The sequence below is a fragment of the Gymnogyps californianus genome, chromosome 11 (assembly GCF_018139145.2).
Source record: "Gymnogyps californianus isolate 813 chromosome 11, ASM1813914v2, whole genome shotgun sequence".
In the NCBI taxonomy this organism is placed as follows: Eukaryota; Metazoa; Chordata; class Aves; order Accipitriformes; family Cathartidae; genus Gymnogyps; species Gymnogyps californianus.
Genome location: NC_059481.1, coordinates 3,778,796 through 3,799,701, shown reverse-complemented (window position 1 = coordinate 3,799,701; position 20,906 = coordinate 3,778,796). Strand labels below are relative to the sequence as shown.

General features: G+C 36.7%; 1 protein-coding gene across 2 annotated transcripts in view; it reads right to left on the bottom strand.

The window, feature by feature from the left end:
* Nucleotides 1-20,906, bottom strand: part of SCAPER (S-phase cyclin A associated protein in the ER) — a 169,124-nt gene that overhangs the window by 3,179 nt on the left and 145,039 nt on the right. For both annotated transcript variants that reach the window (XM_050903319.1, XM_050903320.1), the window contains exons 28-29: nt 18,895-19,044; nt 1,995-2,186 (exon numbers count right to left, since the gene is read on the bottom strand). In XM_050903319.1, the coding sequence (XP_050759276.1) occupies nt 1,995-2,186; nt 18,895-19,044 (342 nt within the window). The remainder of the gene's footprint in view (nt 1-1,994; nt 2,187-18,894; nt 19,045-20,906) is intronic.

Below are 20,906 nucleotides of genomic sequence, written 5' to 3'. Positions count from 1 at the left end.
TCCTATCTTTTGTTCGAGTATTCACTGAGCAGAGAGGGTATTCTTTGACATAAGAGATACAATTTAGCAAATCATGGATACTCCGAAATGCTTTTTAATTATTTCAGCACATCTAGAAACATAAGTAACAAAAATAAAAAGGACGATGCAAACTTCAGCCGATGGAAATAAATCTGTTGGTAGGGAGGTATAACGTGGGTCATTGTAAAATCCAGCAATCATTTTCCTTTGATTCACGCTGCACATATTTAACACACTGTATTTAAGTGTTATATTCGTACACACCACCAAACTTTTACGTAAACGGGACTTCTTTTTGCATTCCCTGGCACAAGAAGAATCTCATTTTCTAGTCATAGGGAAACATTTTACAGTCTTTCGCAAACCTTCCACTGAAGCAAATGAGAGATTTGCTTAGCTAACAGCAGCGAGTTGAAATAAAAGTACAGAGGCAAGTCTCTTCCGTGTGTGTGGGTATCTGAGCATTCCTTGGTTCCTTTCAGAATCGTTCTCTGTGTGTGTGCGCATGTGCAACATTTGGGATTAGATTTTTAAAATGGGTAAAATACTAAAGTACCAGTGAAGTCAGCAAAGAAATGACACTTTACAGCACACAAGGATCTTCCATATTTTAATATAACACCTTTTTTAAAAGCCTGCAAGAATAGTATGTGGACTTGGCATCTGAGATATACCTCTACTTGGAAATCAAATTAATAACGTTGACCCCTGTAAATATACTTACGCTTTGCTGTAGCTACTGGGGATTTAAGTGCCATTCTCTCTCTTATAGCACAAAAATCAAGGTAAATAACCTTAATTATTCATACAGGGCACACTCTCCTCCACTCTCATGTTTTCTGGATGAAAAACATGAACTAAATTTGCTGCATTTACTTGTAATGCTTAAATTATTTTTTGCCACTGCAACTTCTACACTGAAATCTGTACTTTCACTATAAGAAAGTCAAAGTAAAAGATTAATTATAGCTTTGTATTTAAACAGAAGTTCATTACTATATGGCAAATTCTTTTAATACTAAGTTCCAAACTTTTTTTTTAAACTGCTATGCAATGATTTTAGTATTAAAAGGATAAAAAGTAGTTGCACTCAGAAGTTTGATGTTATGCGAAGACTTTCAGTAAATATTTAGTTCTTGTGCCTTCTCTCCCAAATTCGTGTAGCCTACCCTTGGACTAGCTGTAAAGCATTAGGAAAAAGAGTTTGACTAACATTTCTGTATCAACAACAGTAACTTTCGGGTCACTGATACAGAGTTACTAGACTCCTAAAAGCATATTATTTTTTAATTACAGTAGAGTGTTTATGAAAACTGCATTTATTAATTGGAAACAGTCAATAAAACGTATAGAAAACATGAGGCATGCATAAAATCTTATACATAAAGCACAGCATATAAATTTAGACAAAGAGAACAAAAATGCTGTAAATCCTTATTCAAAACAGTATCTGTAATGACCTCAGTGGCGTACTGTCAAAAATAAAGACTGCAAGATTAGACTGGCAACATATGTTCTGTGTATTTTCTGCATAAAATATATACACTACTGTTCAGTTCTCTGTAAATCTATTGTACACAGTATACAACTGTACATTTGTATGTAAACACATTAATATACCGATTTCAGATATGCTATATGTGCAGAAGTTTTTAAAAAATAAATATTTTAAGAATTGTCTTGTAATAGCAGGATCTACATCAAATCTTCCTAGCACGTCCAATAACTTTAATGAAAACAGGATTCTGCATGTGATAGCGAGAACCTGAACTACTCGGTAACCTTTTAGTGTTATAAGATGCCTCAAGTACAGGCATAATCTGTGGTTTGAAAAGAGCTGCAGAGAATCTTAAAGTACTTCAATGCTGTTTACTTGTTTTACTTAAGCAAAATGATTTCCATATACACAGCAGAGGCGAGAAAAACTGCTGCAGTTATCCTGCACACCGCTGTTATGTTACTGCAATAGCTACCTGAATGAACGTCGCGAGTAAAACACAACTCATCTCCTGCTCCAGGATGATCTTGTTCTGAGGGTTATTGTAACAAGCAGCTATTAGCGAAGGGAAGAGCACTTTGATTAAACGAGGATCACTGAAATACTGGAAAGGCAACTGGCATAGTTTTTGCAGCACCGTGGGGTGACGGCCAGATTGTACAATGATCTGAAAATACAAACGTAACAAAATTAAAACACGTGATCTACCTGTTCTTCTCTTCCTGTTAACCACCAAGGGTGTTGAAGTCATGCTAAAAAAAATGAGCATGGCTGAGGAGTAAATACTAAAAATAAAGCTTATAACATTTAGTCCAAATAATTTCTGTTTTAGTGTGCACGTATTATTTTTATTGCAGAGGAACAAAAAGAATATAAGGCTGTGAAACTTCTTTTTCCTGTATCACTCAAAAAGACAGTAAGTAAATGAGAAGGGGATTAATCTGCAGATTACAATAAAATAGGTAATTTAATACCTTCATTCAAAAGACAAAGAATTATAGCGAAGGGAATATTTATTGTAAGTTAGAGCTACGAAACAAAAAACCCCAACCCCTGCCATTTAAACAAAGTAAGCATGTCTTTAGGGGAAAAAAAAAATCAAGAAAGAGATCACCAGGACTGTAAAAACCCTCCCGAAGCTCCATCATCCTTTAGTAGAGAGCTCTCTGGCAATTAGAGAGGACTCTGTTTCATGGTAGATGTCTGCCACACATTCTCAGGCACCAAAAAGAAAAGGTGATTGTAAGCTGCACAGCAAGGAGTTTCAGTAAGTAGAGACTCAGAAAGACTCTGAGTCTCTGTATTTCTTATCTCAGTTTCTATCAGTGCCATTGACTCTAAAAAGAGAATTGTTTAGATAAATGAGACTGTTGTCATGAAGCAGGCTAAGTTTACAACTGTGTACATCTGAAGAAATAAGGCAATGCTGTTACCGGTCTCCTGCAAAGGAACCTTTCCAATTTACTTGATATTCTTATAAAATCTTTGTGATAAACGAAAAAATGCCAAAATCGGATCTGTTCCAAGTAACCTTGATTAGACAATTATAATATGAAAGAGCTGTTTGACCCAAAGTTGGCTTTTCGGCATAGGAGGAAGCTCCTATAAGGTTAGAACACTGTAAAACTTAGGGTCACGACTGTAAATTGTACTTGGAAAAACACAATTTTACAGGTACACACCCAGACAAGACTGCATTCAAATTAAAACCAGAAGGACAGAAAGAAGCAGTTGAGACCACAGGAACATAAATTACAGGGATTTACAAGTTTTCAAAGCACTTTTAACAATACCTTCAGAGCACACTCTCAGTTGATAATGCAGCTCAGTTTAAAAACAAGATCAACAAAGTAATAGTTTGCATTTTTTTCAGTTCACCAGCCAAAAAGACATTGAAAACCTTTCAAAATACTGGTAGAAATGTCTTCATGCCCTTAAAGACAGGAGGAATTTTTAAAAGACAGCCAAATTTGTGGCAATTAAGCATACATTCAGACATTGTTTTGAGGAAAGTATGACTGAAGCATTTGGATGATTCTAAACTTAACTATCGGCTACCACGCTGTAAGCAAGAGGGTGCTTTTCAAGTTTGTGATTACTGTTTGAATTTTAAATTAACCAGAGCGGTTATTATATAAATCTATGTTTTTCTATGGTAAATTCTGCAATCAGAAAAGTACTTAAAATCAATCGTAACTGTACTAAAATAACTATTGTTGGTATTTCTGATCCAGGACAGAACAACAGAACTTTCGATTTCTTTTTAATGGCCATTGTACACTTGCATGAACAGGCACAGGAAAAGAAGTTTTTGGGACGCTTCATTTTTCATTTCGCACTTCACTTCCTTTACCTGTTCTAAAAATGCCATGGATAATTAGTGAACTCTTGCCAAACTAACAGTGCAGATACCCAAATAGCTTCCATGGAATTATTATTTCATTATCTTTTTCTTTTCAACATTTTGACTACTATGATGTTATCAACATTAAAGATACGAAGGTCCATACAAGGGCTGCCGATTGTTTTAATCTGGTATTTATCACATGTGGAATCAATTTAATGATTTCAGCTCATTGTACTAATGCAGCTACTAAACCTGATACACTATATTATGTACTCTGGGGGAAAAAAAAAAAAAATCATGAGTCACCCCTTACTGGAAAAAAACCCAAACAAATAAACCTCTAGCAGAGCACATATTCTTTGTTTCACTGTCAACTGGTGGAGAAAGTGAAGTCCAGCACTTGACTTAGCAGATGAACAACGAAGAAAACAAATTAAACCCTTGCCTATGACTTCTTTACGGTGGAAAAATACTTCTCTTGACTTTTTTTTTCTTTTTCCTTTTTTTTTTTTTTTAAACAGTCACTTGGCTTAATGATCCCAGGGAGTTTTGCAGACCTGGAATACTCATCTTACAAAATGCTCTAATACGAGATACAAACTCCTTACTGAAATCCAGTGCAGAAAGCTTGCTTTTCCTCCTGCCACATACTGGAATCCAGACACATTTACCTAGAATTAGCTTTTCTTGTTGCTCTCTCTCTAGCCTGGAAGTCAGATGTGCCTGTCAAACGTAACAAGATCCTAATTAAATGACTGCATTTCTGTACAGCAAGCATTTAAGCACCTGCTTAACTTCAGATATGTGCCTAGGTTCCATTAATATTTGCTTGCGGTTTTCTTCTTCTGAATTGAGACCTATCAAATTAGGACAAGCTACATTTTTTTTTTTTTATCCAGAGCAGGCAACTCACATTAATGTTTTCTATATTTCATTTTAAAATTTTGCTTAGTCTCAAAATTTATAGATATTTATACAACTTTATTGGTTTTGCCTGTGCTTAGCTTAAATAAATTCCAAAGAAGATGCACCTGCTTAGCTTAGCTTATTTTTGGCCCAACACAGTAAACATTAGATAACCCTCTGAGGACCCAAACTATGCACAGGTAAGAGACACAGCAAATATGTTTCTGAAATGCTATTTCATGACGAATTAATGAAGTTTTTCTTTGTGCTACCAGCCAAACTCAAGACCCTCATACATTTCAGAGGCGGAGCCCCTGTTACAGAGTGTGGTGACATGATTCAGGGTTAGCACACCAGAAAGCACTGGCCAATGGCACCATCTGCTCTCAATGTAAAAGCCTGCTGAAAATGAGAGGCTAGAGCATCTTAAATCCTTTACTGTGCTGAACTGAAGCAACCTCTACCCTGTATAAACCGATGGTTAGCAAGGCTGCACAATATACGTCCCTGTAATATCCGATTTTGTTTACTTTTAACCTTTGCCGAAAGTCACCTTTAAGAATACAATTTTCCCTGCTTGGTCTCGGTCTGAATTTCCAGCTTTCCTATACCATGTATGCTGCGCCTACTGAATCCACACCAGCTGACTGTCCAGCACAATGACTAATGTAATGACCTGTGGGAACTTTTTACTGAGCAACACCTTTCAAGGTTGCCTATCAGTTATCTTCTGTCACTCCCACCAGTTTATAGCCTTCTGCAGGTCCCACTAATTTGCTTAATCTCCAATAGCCAGAGGCTCAGGCACTCTCTTCTGCCCTACCAGGCAATCCATGCTCCCGTGTGACTCTTTGGAAAGTGCACTCTGCACTCACAAGTGCAATAACCATCCTGATCCACTGTATTGGTATTTCTGAAGTTTATCACTTAGGAAAGCATGATTCATAATTTCTACAGTCTCTAGATGGAATCCATTTTTTCCTCAAGTTTACTTGGGCCAATATTCACTACATAGTATATTGCTTGGCCATTTGCTGCAATTCTTCTAGCTGTGAAAGTCTGAAGCAGTATAAAAGTCAGTCTTTCAAAACAGACTACAATGACAAAAGCCAGCAATATGCCACACAGCACTTGAGCAATAAAAAAGGACAATCAATCAAAAAAATTAAAAGCTCCTTGTGGTATGGAACAGTAACAAAGTTGTGAAGGGAACTCATCATTTTGCTGGGAGATAAGGCTTCCCCTGTCACTTAGGTAGAGTGGCTGGCTACAGACCTGAGGTGACTGCTGGAAGGATATTCCATCCTGGATTCTGCAGTTCTTCCTTGTATTCCCACCAGGACAGCTCCAGCAGCCTTCCTCTCATGCCACTGCTTCCTGGCACCTTGCAAAGGAGATCTTCCCAGGACTGAAGGCCTTTCCCAGGGAACTCATAAACCATATGGACCCAAATAACTTGGGTACAATTCTCCTCTGGGTAGCAAAGGGAATGTTGCAGCTCATTTGATTTTTCTGTGAAGCTCCAAGGGCCCAAAAATAACTTTCTGATGATCCTGCAGGAATGAGAATCATAAAAGTGCAACTCCTTTCCTTGCTTGCAAGGGCAGGGAGAAAACCGCTGGCATCCACAGAGGCAACCGTTGCATGAGAACTAGCAAGGGAAAGATGTTTTGGTGAACACCTCCTAATTCTATTTACATACTGTATATACATACATTTGTCTTTCACTTAATCTTTCTCCATATTCCTTTTATCATGAATGAAAACTACAATTACTTTTAAATGCATATGTATGAATTTTTGTCAAAGCAGGGTAATAAAATCTTCACAACTAATAAGATCCAGATCTTTTGAATGATACAGCAATGATACAGAATGTATCATCAGTTACATGTCAAATCAGAAGTAGAATCTTACCAAGTCGATGGTTAATTTTACAAGAAAACTAACATAAGAATCCTCTAGTCTTTGAAACTATATCTTCATAATCAGTTAACTGAGTTTATAAGCATCTTGTAAGTAATAAACAGGATTTGCATTGAGAAAACTAAAATGTCAGCCAGAAAGTTGAAGAATGTATGTAAAATATTGAACAAATATTAGCCAAACTGAAGTGAACTGGTAACTCATATATTCATATGTCCTACTTAGACATGTAATGTAGATGCATGCTACTAATTTTTCAAGAACTAGTAGTTCAATCAAATTGCCTTGTGAAGATTTTTTTTAACTATGGAGTAGCATTTTTGGTGACAATCTAAATTTCTGTTTCCAAGTTGTAATAGCACACATTTTACATATGTAAAGCATTTAAAAAAAGAGAAACTAATTGAATTTAAAACTTTGCCTGCAACCCTCCAGAAATTTAAAGAAGATTATGATCACAGATTGTTTTTTCAATGGTTCTATGCATGTATGTTAAATATTGTCAGATATTTTATTACAAGTAACAAAAAAAAATGGTTCAGTCTCAGACCAAGAACTTTTTCACTCCTTGTGTACTATGCAACGTTAGTCCAAGATTACTGCAGAGTGGAAGTGCTGATTTTTAGAGCAATATTTAGTCTAGTTCTACTGATGGATTTAGGTTTTCTTGTTTCACTTGGACATTTGCAGCTCTGGAAAGGCATCATTCATGTCAGTTATTTCTGTCCATATATACCATAAAACCACTGGAATTATCTTTCAAAGAGGCTAATTAATTTTCTGGTCAGGAAGAAGAGAAAGCCAGCAGCAAGCTTTTTGTCTATGCAAAGGCGAAACAAAGAACTGAGTAGTGAGTATTCAACTGATTCAGAAAGCCAGGTTCTCAATGAACTAAACTCTGCTAGACCAGAGAATCATAATATTATGAATCAATTATTACTGTTTACTGAAGATTATCCATACATTTAGAAAGCCACAAGACATTAATCTAAAATGATAATAGTATTTACCATTCCATTCAATTATTTCCTCAAAGGTTGCTCCCCCCCGCCCCAATAATAATTAAAAAAATCCCATCACAGTATTCCAGGTTAAAAATGAGTTGGTTTAAGCCTGGCAAGAAGTGTTCTCCTCCAAATAGTTAGACAGTGGTCAGGTTATCAAGCCCAAGCCTAAGCCCACAACAGGGTATGTTTTTAATTGGTCAAAGCAGCTTCCCTAGCTATCAAAGGAAGTCGCTAAATAAGATGGTGCATTTGCTATGAGACATTCGCCACATCCATTTCGGCGTGGCAAGCAACACTGCCAACGATAATCCATTGTTCCAGCGTCCTTTACGTGCAGGGCTGGGGGACACAGCCAGGGCTGGCCCTTGGAGACCTACGGGGCATACAGGAGAGCCCTCAGCCCCAGGCTAACTCAGGAACATGGATGTGTACTTCCATCATTTTTGTTTCAGTTTTGGGAGACTTGCTGAAGACTTTTCACAAACGTAACCGGAAGACATGATTTAAGTGTTGCCAAAAAGAAACACTGTATGTGGGTACTTTTCATAGCAGATCCTGTAACTTATTTGAGTTCTCATTTTCATTCTGTTGTGTTGCCTCATGATTTCCTTTACCACAAATTTCCCATTACCATTAGGGCAATGACTTTGCAAAAGCTTATTTTTTGTTAAGCCGACACTTCACTGAAGTCACCAGTAACGCTTTTGTACGCAAAGGGGTACAGGGGAGCTTTCCACACGACAAACAACAGAAAAGCTCACTGCAGCCTGGATACTCTCCCGCATCTCTCCTAGTAGTCACTTGGTTACTCTGCCTGCCAGCTCACATTGCCTTCCAGAAACCAACTACACAAAAATATCAGAAGATTTAAAAAATGAGTGTCTTTAGATGTTAACTTGATCATATTGTTTGCTTATTATTTCTGTTCCTTTTGCTGTATCTTAACATTATGTCATGGATTACGCTGTTAAAATATGCAACATAAAAATGCAGAAACTTTGGGAGCAAATGCATTGCTGGCATCAATGTCATGGCCAGGGCACAGCCACTGTAAATTAGACCTGCAGGGGTAAGGGGATGTCCAACTAAGAAGGTAGAGACAATGTCCAGCAACTCTCAGCTGCCATCTGAGCACCTGGAACTGCCCATATGCTGCCAGATCTCCCCAGTAGCAGAGGGATGCTTGCTTGGCAACACTGCAGCAGGAAGATAATGTGACTTACAGGTGCCTTCCGTAGCCTATCAGTTTCTTTCATCCACAGAAGAAAGGAAAAATTGCTTCTTGCTGCTTTAAGATAGCGGAGAAAGACTGCCAAGGACAGAACTGAAATCTGTAGCCACAAAACCCCCAAATGTCAAGATTTGAACAAAACCTTACAAGCCATTTAAGTGCACCACTCTCACGTGACTAACTGCACGACAATGTTGTGTTCTTAGTACTCTGCAGTCAGGCTGGCGTTTTTTAGTAATTTTGACCAAGTATTAGAAGTTGGAGCTGTTTTATCAAATGAAAAGTGAGACAAAATTATACTAATGTGAAGCGGATAGAGGAAAATGGGGTTGAATCCTAACTTCGTAAAGTTTAAAACTTTCTGAAGCGAAACCTTCCTCAGCTCTTGGAGAGAAAAAACTGCTAATGAAACGATGTATTCCATAGGTACTTAGAAACAAATACAGTGATTATCACTGTGAGCTGAATTAACTTTCTAGAAAAACATCCTTCTCAATAGAATTTCCTTTCATTTTTATGAAATGAAGCATTAAAATGTGCTCTTCTACTTGACTGTGCTCTTCTGCTATAATGTATTTCCCGTTCAGATGCAATTTTCTCAGAACAACTCAGACTAAAAAGCTAATGGTTCTCTAAGGGGCACTCCTTGCCTTTTCCACTATCTCGTATGACCTACCGTTCCAAACTTCAACATGGCCATTATAAACATTTGGATGTTAAAATTGTACTGTTGGTATGGGAACTATTGATGTTTCTTTTCTATTTATTTATCATTTACATAAATGTCAATTCTAATTTGTACAAACAAGTAATAACTTTATTGAACAGGAACTGTGCATCTAATCTCTGTAACTACAGTATTCCATCAAACAGTTAAATCCTTTTGTTTGATGTCAGGTTATTTATAACTTTGTAAAAGAAATAAGTCTTTATATTAGTACTCCAGAGTTTCTCTTCAAAGTTAGATCTGCATTATTTCTTTGCTTCTATATAAACAGATCTCATACTGCTAGTATTTAATCAGCAAAATATGTCACCACTTAGGCTCTTCTTCTGTTTTAAGGTCAAGCTCTTTTATTTCCATTTTGCAAACTCCACTATTGGCAAGGCTCTGAGCAGAGAACGTTCTAAAGTCCACCTAACATTTATCAGGAATCAGAGCACCATTTCCATGCAAAAACAATGTTCCAGAATGCTACATTCAAATTTTAAAATAAGAATTTTGTCTATTTGAAAAATTCCAGTGTTTATTTTCTTAACATCACATGTAAGCTTTCAGTGAGAAGATAACAGAATTCAGAAATAACATTAGTCTTCCTATAAACCACATTATGAGCGTTGTCCTTTTAGAGCTAGCTCTATGGTTTACGCACACAGATTCAGTGGTGCTCTGTGTATACATAACAAAGAAAAAAATCATCTGAGCAGTTTTTGTGTAATCATCCTAAGCCATTTGAGCATTTAGGATAGGACAATGGCAAATAGAAGCACAGTGATGCAGTAAAGACGTAAAAATGTTTATCGAAAGTGATGCCAGTGGGAAATCTAGATAAAGAAGTTCTTTATACAAAGCTCTTGAAAAAATGTCACCCAAAATGACAAGTCACCTCAGTTATAAGATAACAAATGAAGTATATATAATTAGATTCAGCAATAAATAAATAGTATTAAACAGATATTATAAAAGATAAGCTCCATTACAATGTGAAGAAAGGAGAATGGAAACAATTCTAAGATGCATCGAGGCTATTTGTGAATTTAACACATGCCCAGGCTACAGGATAAAACAGTAATGTAATGCCTGAACTAGAAAAGGTATTAAGGAAAAGCCTAACTTTAAAAATTATAGCGTTTTAGCATTTAACATATTAACATAAAAATAAATGTTTAAATATGTGACATTGCTCTCATGCTTAATGTTAATCATATACTTAAGTACTTTGTTAAATTGAAGGGTATCGTTGCTTTCTAGAAAATGGTAAGCTTCAGTTTCCAAAATAACATAACAGGAGATTTGTATGTTTAAGTGTTGGCCTAATAATTTTTAATCGGAGGAGAATGTTATTATACATCAAACGTATTGAGAAATACATATATTCTGTAAGCTCAAATAAAAAAAAAAAATCATGCCATGTCTCAAATCCTTAGGTATTATTCTGAACACTGAAATGATTAGAATTAGCCTTTGTAGCCCTGCACTATTTTTGAAGAATCATCTTCACACTTAGATAACATCTTCAACTTTGATGATGTACCACTTGTAAATTTAAGCTGCCGCTTTGGGCATGATTCTCTACTCATTTACACAGATGAAACTCAATTGATCTGAATGAAGAATTCTTGATTTAAAGGCTAGAGAAGAAATAAGACCTTAGTCAACAGAAGTTCAAACAGACTATTGGCAGAGGTTTCTGCCATCATCCTTGAAAACATAGCTAGTTTGGGTCAAAATCCCCAGAAGGTGTGAATAATTAAAATATTACAGTCTAAAACACATAAAATCTTTTTGTGTGTCTCATTTTTTCTCTTCAAAAGCAAGCGTTTTCTGTCACTCTCCAAAACTCTACTCACAAGCAAGCTATACAGTCTTAGAATTTTTATTACTAGTACATTTTGTCTTCTGGCTTCCACAATAAATGTAAAGGGTTTGTGAAAATATCTGATCATCAACTAAAAAGACTGTGAAACATTGAGCCATTGGACATGTTACAGAGCTGGCTGAGGAAAAGCTTCAAACAGAGAGCAAGAAAATGTACTTTTCTGCCATGAAAAATGTGCTACAATTTACCCATTACTAAGGGGAGAGAAAGACGAGCAAGATTTTCCATAGTACTCACTTCGCAAGATTTAATGCGTTTTGTTTTTTCTTTATGTTTCAGCATCGCTTCAGTCAAGCGTTACTCGAGCTGAACATGATGAAATGGGTTTGGGAGACGACTTTGGGCCTCTTGCAGGCTCCCACCCTTAGAGCAGCATCCCAGTGCTCGGAACAACTGTCAGCTGCCCGAGCCCAAAGCTGTGAACACAGAGCAGGCTGGTGTCCTCTCTGCATGTGGCCAGCGATGTTGGGGACAGTCACTGTGGGTCTGCAGAGACTTGGAAAACTTAGAGTTTATGGGAGAAGTACAGGGAGTTCCCTCACACATGAGGCGAGACAGACAATAGCTCACAAGGCCTGATTAAATATTTGCAGGCTTTAGACTTTGTTTTAAATTTCTGTGTGAAATTTAATTCTCATGAAAAGGAGAGACTGACAGGCTGGGTGGGAACGAGGCAGAGTGAAGGCAGGCATTGTGCAAGCTTCTGTGTCCATCTCCGCCAATGGATCTCCACTGGCCAAACCCATAACGTTCCAGGCCCGGGTCTTAGCTGCGAAGAAACTGCTTATTAAGCAGGATTACACCAACTTCTGTGGTGTTTTTTCGATGTGGACAAAGGTCCACTGGGAATTAAGCTGAGACCACCAAACTCTTTTTATTCCTGACCCAGGAATAAGATTAGAACGTCGCTCTCTGGAAGCGGCATTAGCCGACTGCTCGCTCTCTTCATCTCTAAGCTTTAGTTACGGACTATATTTTAAGGTTGTTGAAAGTACTTACTTTTATGACATTGGGAGCTAAGTTTATTCTTTTGTGTTTACAGTTTAAGAATAAGACAATAAGATAAATCCAAGTGCATTCATTTCTCATATTAATTCCTATATGCTCTCTCTTCCCCTCCTACAGGAATCAGCCAGCCATCATGAACTGAAACTAAATACACTTGATTTCATGTTAAGTCTTTGCTCATATTAAATTACCTTACCCACATCCTCTCAAAAAAAAAAAAAAAAAGGAAAAAATTAAAAATTATGGGATGCATTTTGGAATGTTAGAAATACAATTAAGATGTGATGTGTGAAATATGCAGTCCTACATGCTTTTGCCGTATTTTATTTGCTTTGTCATAGATCATTCTTAAAAAAGAAAAAGTTCATCAGTAAGCTCAAATAACAACAAAGGTGTCTGACAAATTACCTAAGAGGCATCCCCACTTTTCACTGACTACCTAGATAGGAATGCCATCTTTTGTGAAGACATTGGTTCACTTAAGTGAATTTATGTGGTCTGAGTACGTAAGGCTGATAGAGAAGAAGCATACATGACAGATCTGTTTTAATTTACTCCATTTTAACTTGGTGAGTTTAATCCTTAGGGGATTTTTTTGTTCACAAGCTGAAGTGCTCCTAAATGGCAGTCAAGACTACAACTTCACATGAATCACTCACTTGCCAAAATCAGCTATTCCACAAAATTTACCAGGCACATTTTTTGTTCAAACCTATAAAGCTTTAAAAGGTTGTGGTTTGGTGTTTTTAAAGAACTAAACCCACAACCTCAACATGAAATCCATACTCCTAAAAATCCCTCCTCTGAAAAGAAACTAACAAAATCAGAATTAACTAATTTCAGATACTATTTACTTACAAATATGGACATTAACTATATGGTAACGACCAATTCCTGCACCTTTAGTCTTGTGTTGTATTTTCACCACCACCCCCCCCCGCCCCGATCAAAATTGTTCCAGTCACTCCATAGCCCCAAAAGCAACATAAAGAATGAAAGTTTAATGATGGCCTCTAGTAAACAACCCATATGGAAACTCTACATAATATTTTTATAACCATTCTTCCAAGTTTTCCTGTCAATATCTGATTTTCACAATTTTTCCATTTTAAAAGTATTTTTCTTTCTTCACGCTAACACTAGAGGAAACTGGCCACATACTGAACTCAATACGCACTAACACTGTCAAAAGTGCAAAGTAATTTCCTTACAGAGGTAACTTTTAATCTAAAGTCACTTTGTAAGTGTCCCTTACAACCTAGCAGTACTTGTAACCATAGTTAGAATATATGTCATATACATATATATGTATGTGATATATACTTACTGTGGGATAGTGTACTGCTATTTTATGACAGAAGCAAGACTTGCCACATGAAAAAAACGCTAAAAAGTAAGAAAATGTAACTACAAGCCAATCATTTAACAAAAAAGGGAAAAGACAATCTCAGGATGAAGCCTTTCTTGGGGACTATGTACCATGCTTTCTTTGCGCTGGGAATGAGTCATAAATTTCATGATCCTTTCAGAACTGTGCCTACCATACAATATTTTAATTTCTTTGAACATTATACCTGTGATACTGCTGTGTGACATTTTATATTTTTAAGACAGGAGAAATTCCTCTCCCAAAATATCCTGTAATCTTACTGTTCCTTATTCCTTTAACTGGAGCTAGCTGGTATGCCTGAAACATGTTTTGCGATAAATTTTCCACATCTATATAGCAAGGATAAATTTCTAACAAGCAAATGATACTATTAAATCTAATTCCATGTGCTTCTATTTTCAACATATGGATTATTAGATATTATCATTTCAATTATAAGTTTACAATAAGAATAATGTACTGTTCTTATGGACACAAGTGTCTAGGGATAAAAGGTTTGGAGTGACAGAGAAATAAGTTAGTTAGACTTATGCAACTGGAAGACAAACTTTTGGGGATAAAATTCCTTCCTCAAGGACACGTGGTCTGCGTATCCAAATTTTTCCAATTGCATTGGTTATTCTAAGAGAAGTTTTTACTTCTATCTACAAACCCTAATTTTATAATTAAGTTTTTAAAAGCTGCATACACTTTTCCCTAGCTTTTTCAGAGAGATTTTGTTTTGCAATCTAGTAACAATATGTTTTAGTTCGACAACTTAGAAGTATACAGTTCCGTATCCTACAAATCCCAGAAGTTACTGAGATTCTTCTAGAGCACTCTAAATACAGTGTGTGTCAAAGACTGAAAGAAAGCAAGCTATTTTTATTTAAATAAATGTATAGCAATACAAATGAACAATGCAACTTCTTTTGGAGCCTGTCAGGCAAGATCCTGAGTCTGAGGATCTGATTTGTGATGACTTTTCACATGAAAAATATTCACTAACTGCAATGAATATGGAAAGATTTTCATTCCCAATACAGCAATGTGAAAGAAGGCAAATCGTCTGTCATTCATGTTAATTTAATTACGGGACCACATTCAATTATCCAATATAATATGCAAATGAAGTGAGTTGACAGCACATGCTAATTATATTCATTATAATAATTAAATCAAACAATGAAAGGGAATAAAAATGTAATGAAATAGAAGGATATTTTTAATTAATATGAACATTTTAATTAGAAACTGTAATCCTATAGTCTGATATAGTATGGTTGGCTTATTGAAAGATTGGACATTATTTTTATTACGCAGTTTAGTTTTACATGTCTATCCTTAGTATCATGGGACCTGTTTTCATATGTTAGTAGATTAAATGGTGGCCAAAAAAAGAGAATCGGTTTCCTTGATCATACTTCATGCAAAGCAGATGCCTAATAAAGCTGAGCTCCGCTGCAGCATGATTACAGAATCCCGTCTCGTGAAATGCAGGCTGTCTAACTCTGTAGTAAACAAAAGTTCACGTGCCGATACAAAACAGACAGTGCAGTTTAGGCTTGACTAATGATGTTAAAGCATTTAAAATATTAAAGAAACACTCTTTGCTTTTTGAAATTTTCAGTTTCATAACTGATTTATTTCTTCAGTGACAGCAGCTGCCCTGAAAAAGCTTTATGAATGTTAAAACAAAATACAAAAAAAGGAAAAGAATATTACCAATATATTATATGTGGGCAGAGTCAGCAAAATCATAGTCTTTCTAAAATAAACAGAGCAAGCACTATCAAAACACTCAGGAATGTGTTCCTTAGGAATCCACTGCCCTCATCGCTCCTTGACAGAATCACTTGGGCCTGGACCAAAAGCCAACCATGGTGAAAACGCTAACTGGGACCCCAGCCACTGTCTCCGCATGTGTGTAAGACCTACCGTGAGGCCCCCCTCTTATTTGGGGCTCCCGGAAACTGCAGTGAAATACAAATCTTGAAGCTATACGAGAGAAAAGAACTTTCCTTTTTAATTTGCCACTCAACTAAATATAAAGACTTTTACAGATAATGTAATAAAACCAGACAAACCTATATTATATTAAATGACTGGCATATGATGCTCTTGGAAGATTTTCTTCTATGAATGTGAAATATTTAGGAAATTGCCCTTTTATTATTTTGACTGCAAGTGGTAATAATTCACTTACTTAAATCACAGTACTACTACAGAAGGTCAATGTTGAGGTTGACAGGCTGTAAAATTTCCTTTTTAGAAATCTATCTATTCTCCAAACTGGCAAACTGCAAATTTTTTGAATAATTAATGCCTTTTTTTTTTTCTTTATTCCAGTATGCCGTTTTGGATATTTACCTGTTGATGTGGGTAGACAAAGGAATTGTAAAAGGCACACCGAAAACTCCAAACAACTATTTGGGTTGTTTTTTTTTTTGAGAGTTGAAAGGAATGAAAACATACAAAGGTTTGTAGTAAGGAATACAAATTGAGAGAGGAAAAGACTTATTTAAACTACAAACATTTCAAAACAAATGTACATTTGACTGCAAGAATAATGTAAATCTGCTTTGAAATACGTCAGTTATTGACTCTTTTAAAGTTTGTTCAAATACTAAATAAAAAGAGCTATCAGGCTCTATGGAAATTTGTTTTCATAGCTCAAGTCTGGTGTATCTATTTTTATTAGGCTGTTCTTTCCAGGAGTTCAAGCCTACTATTTGAAAGCTTTCACGGCGCGACCAATTTTTTATTTTTAGTAGGACTCTGCAGATGATCAACAATGAAAGAAAAAATTGGAAGCTCACAACATAATAAAAAACTAAACCATAACTGAATGAATAGAAAGCACTTCCCTTTTCATGAAAGGCATCGTATCTTTATTGGAAGTCACAACACTAACAGCACCTGAAAATAACGACCGTAAGCAAGTCATACTGCCTTGCCTAGCAGTAGAAGGAAAAATACTTCCTTTTACTAAAAAAACCTTCCCTGCATTTTGCAAGTACCTGAGTGAGGAATGCTTCGGTTTTTCAAAAAGGTTTTTCAAACAAAAAAAACCACCACCAAAATGCCATTTCCTTAGTTAAAAACTCATTAATTAGGAATATGAGAAATTGCATAAAAAGTTAAGCACGCCATGACATCTCTTGAGATAGTACCACCAAAGCAAACCACCATAAAAGACTGCTTTCAGTGTATGAAAAGTACTGACATACCACAGTTGTTTAACCAAAGACCTAAACCTGACTCTCAGAGCTGCAGAAGCTACCTTTTAATCTTGAAAATTAACTCAGTCCGGGGGTAGATTAGTGATGGCACATGACCTCAACCCCAAGTGCACATGCTGAAGACTCCAAGACATTGCAAAATCACCAGCTGGGAAGCATGCCCACAGACAAATGCATTTTGCACATACTTAGTCTCTTGACTGCCTGCCGGCAGCCACCATAGCCAGCTGCTGTCATGGCATGGTGCCTGCTCGCCATGGTTGGAGCTTCGCCCCAGGGTATGAGTGCTAAACAGCGACAGGCACTACAGACTACTCCAACTGACATAGCTGGTAGGAAATCCCTCTTCTGCGCTATTCCTGGCACGTTTATAGTTGCCAGTCCTCCATGCAATGAATCACATCTGTTTATACTTGTGTGCCAGAAAAGAAATTTTTAAACTGCAGAGAAAAGATAACATCGTTTGCCGGCACTTCTGGATGCCAGCACGACCCGTTGTGTAGCAGTGGGAATCAGAAAATGGCAGCAATATCACACGGATTTTCAAAATGACCATATTAAAAAGTGTTGCCCACAGTCAGCTCCAGATCCTGAGCGGGATTTGGTTGCACAGGGTAGGAACGCTGCAGGATCCTCCCTCCGGCTGTGGCCAAAGCCACAGAAACATTACTATATAATCACATTATATAATTATATAATACTTCTGACAGCATTGTCAACTTTAAGATATTATAATGTTCCAATTATAGTCAACAACTGTAAGAACGCTATCGGACAACTTTTCTCTATACCTTTGCTGACAAGTTGTAACACTTCTTTCTTCTGCTCGTCAGCTTAACTGAGGGCACTAAGCTCCTCATCCTGAATTCCTACCCCAAAAGCTGAACAAAAACAGGAACCCGGGGTTACAAATATGGAGAGAGAACAAAATGAGTAACTTCACAAAATACAGCATTCAACTGAATCATACCAAAGATGTAGGCACCATAACGCAGTTTCTACACATTCAGAGTCAGGTTCACATACTCAAAAATAAAGTGCCAGTGCCGACTTCTGCCCTGCCCAATACACTCTGAGATGCTACACATAAGCTGAGGAAACTCGGAGATTTTTAAGACTAAAATATTTGAAATATTTTTGAAGTTTTGTGTCTGAGTTATTTTATAACCTACTATGAGAGGTCATAGAGTCCACTGACAAAAGTGGACAACAATCAAGGAAGCTAAAGGGGAATTTCCACTGTTTGTTTGACAGAGTATTTGGTTTACTACTAAAATGATTCAAGGAAAAGAACGGCTTAAACTTAAATGAGCACTCTGGCTACCAGGGAGATGGCTACATCGGCATCTGAGGACACATCTTCATGGCAGACTAGCTTAGTTGGCTTTAAAAGGGTTTAACTTGGGTACCACAGCCATCTGATCAAGTTGACGTGAAGTTAACTTGGAATTAAAAATACCTGTTGCTAAGTGTATCTTGGCAGCAAGTAAGGCTAGTTAAAATCAATGCCATGTCAGCATTATTGTCTGCACAAGAACATGGAGTTTGCTTATAGCCACATAAAGTTAATGTTTTTGTGTTAAGATGCAACTTCAGCTTCTCTTTTGCAAATGCATATATTTGTGCTCATAGGAATCCCAAGCGCTTCAAAAATAATGTTGAGGGGATTAGTTTTCTTGAGGGTTCCATGACTAAATGTGCCCTTGATAACTTCTGATCCCATTTTCCATTTGCCTTACCTGATTATCTGTGTTGTTTACAGTAAAATAGCCCACACAAATAATGACTTCGTGTAGCAATCCTTCACAGGTATGCTGGGAACAGTACCACAGCAGAGAGCTGATAATATGCCGGAATGCAAGGGACAGTCCTTCAGCACCCACAATAGACTGAAAAAAAAGGCCAAGGAACAGAAATTACAGTCTAGCAGCATGTTATAGAAATTGTGTGAATTACATATACATCAATTGCACCCTTTTTTTTTTTTTTTGTAAAGTATAGACTATGTTCTTTGTTGTGATGACTTTGGAGGAGAACAGAATCAGCTCTCTTCTTTCAGTAACTTATCGTTTACAACTGGACTATAACATTAAAAGCCAAAAAAATATGAATAAATTCAAATTTTAAAGGGACACAGGAAAAATTGGATTCTGCTTAGTTGACATTCAGTGTAGCATTAGGTTGACCATTTCATTTGACATACATTACATGTTCCAGGAAAACTTAATGCTAATAATATTTCTTAGTAATAAGCAAAAGAAACCAAACCATCTTCATCTCTGCAAAAGAGCAAAATGCATTTCTCATTAATAACTCACGCTCTGAATGGAATACAAAGATTAATAACAAATAATGACTTTTCAAACATTAAAAAAAGTTAGAAACATCCAAAAGGAGAACACTCAGCTGCAAAGCTTCTTGGGATGCTTTTTAAAAGTAGGCAAATTGCTGTAATGTGGAGATTCAGAATTAGATTTTATCTGGGCAGCCTACAGCCTCTATTTAATAAACATGTCAAACAGACAGAACGACACAAGGTCAAAGGGGAAAACTAAAGCACAAGGAATGAGCATGACAGTCTAGTAACTCTAATGAAACAGCAATGCAGGCCTGTGAGAAAATCTCTTTCACTTGAGAGTTTTCTTGATTTTATACCTTGTAGCCTGTGGTAAGTACATATACATAAATCCCAGTCTGTAGTATAGTTTAGTTTTAGCATACTCCAAATCTACCCAGCAAAAGTAGAATCCTTGACAATTAAAACAGACTCGGCTGTGGATACTTTCTATCTTGAACCTCAAGCATTCTGGTAAGTTAGTGTATTTTCAAAATTTAACGCACAATACAGCCACCATTTACTGTTTTACATCATGTAAATGCCATGTTCTTAGGTCCACCCTTACTTAATTAGTGCTGTCCACGCATGCTGTGACCTAGCACTCTGGGTTTAACCTTACCTGATAACAACAGGTCAAAGGGCACCTGAGTTTGTGTATAAAAGTTAAACTAATTTTTCAAGGAAACTATGCTTCCTTTTTAGCCAGAATTAATATCAGCTCAGGATCCTGCGTTGTTTCTCACTACCATCTTTCAATTGTTTAGACTGTCAAATTAAATGAAATATATACCCATGAGCCATCTGTGCTAATACAAACTCTAGAATACCAGACCTCTTCTGTTAATCAAAAAAACCTATTCTATAGTCCCACTACTACGTGATAAAACTATTCCTTAGAGATAATAATCAGACAGTACATAAACTACGCTTTTTCCCTCTGCTGTCTGCTAGCCTGCTATAGTCTACAAGGTCAGAATGGACAGCAAACTGCCTCAGGTGTATGTTGATTTTTTAACATTACAGAAACAAATCACATTAATACACTGAAAGGGATAGCTGCTGAGCCTACACAAGGGTCTGTCCATCACAAACAATCCTATGCCTACAATTCAGTAAGAGAGCTAAGCAGATACTTCCTGAGCGGAGCCCTGCGTCGATGAACTGAATGAAATAATTCACACTGCTTTGTTTTCTACCACCCTTTATGCAATAATTACTATCTTGCACCATTTTATGTAGAACAAACTAGTGCAGATCATGGGATTTGGGAATTAATGCTCATGGTTTGTTATAAATGCTCAGATATAATGGTAGTTGGTAGAGGGATAAATACAGACAGCATAAGTAGAAGCTTGTATTTTAAAAATTAATAGTGGTTTCTTGAGATATCAGGGAGCAACCCTTCAGCCAGTG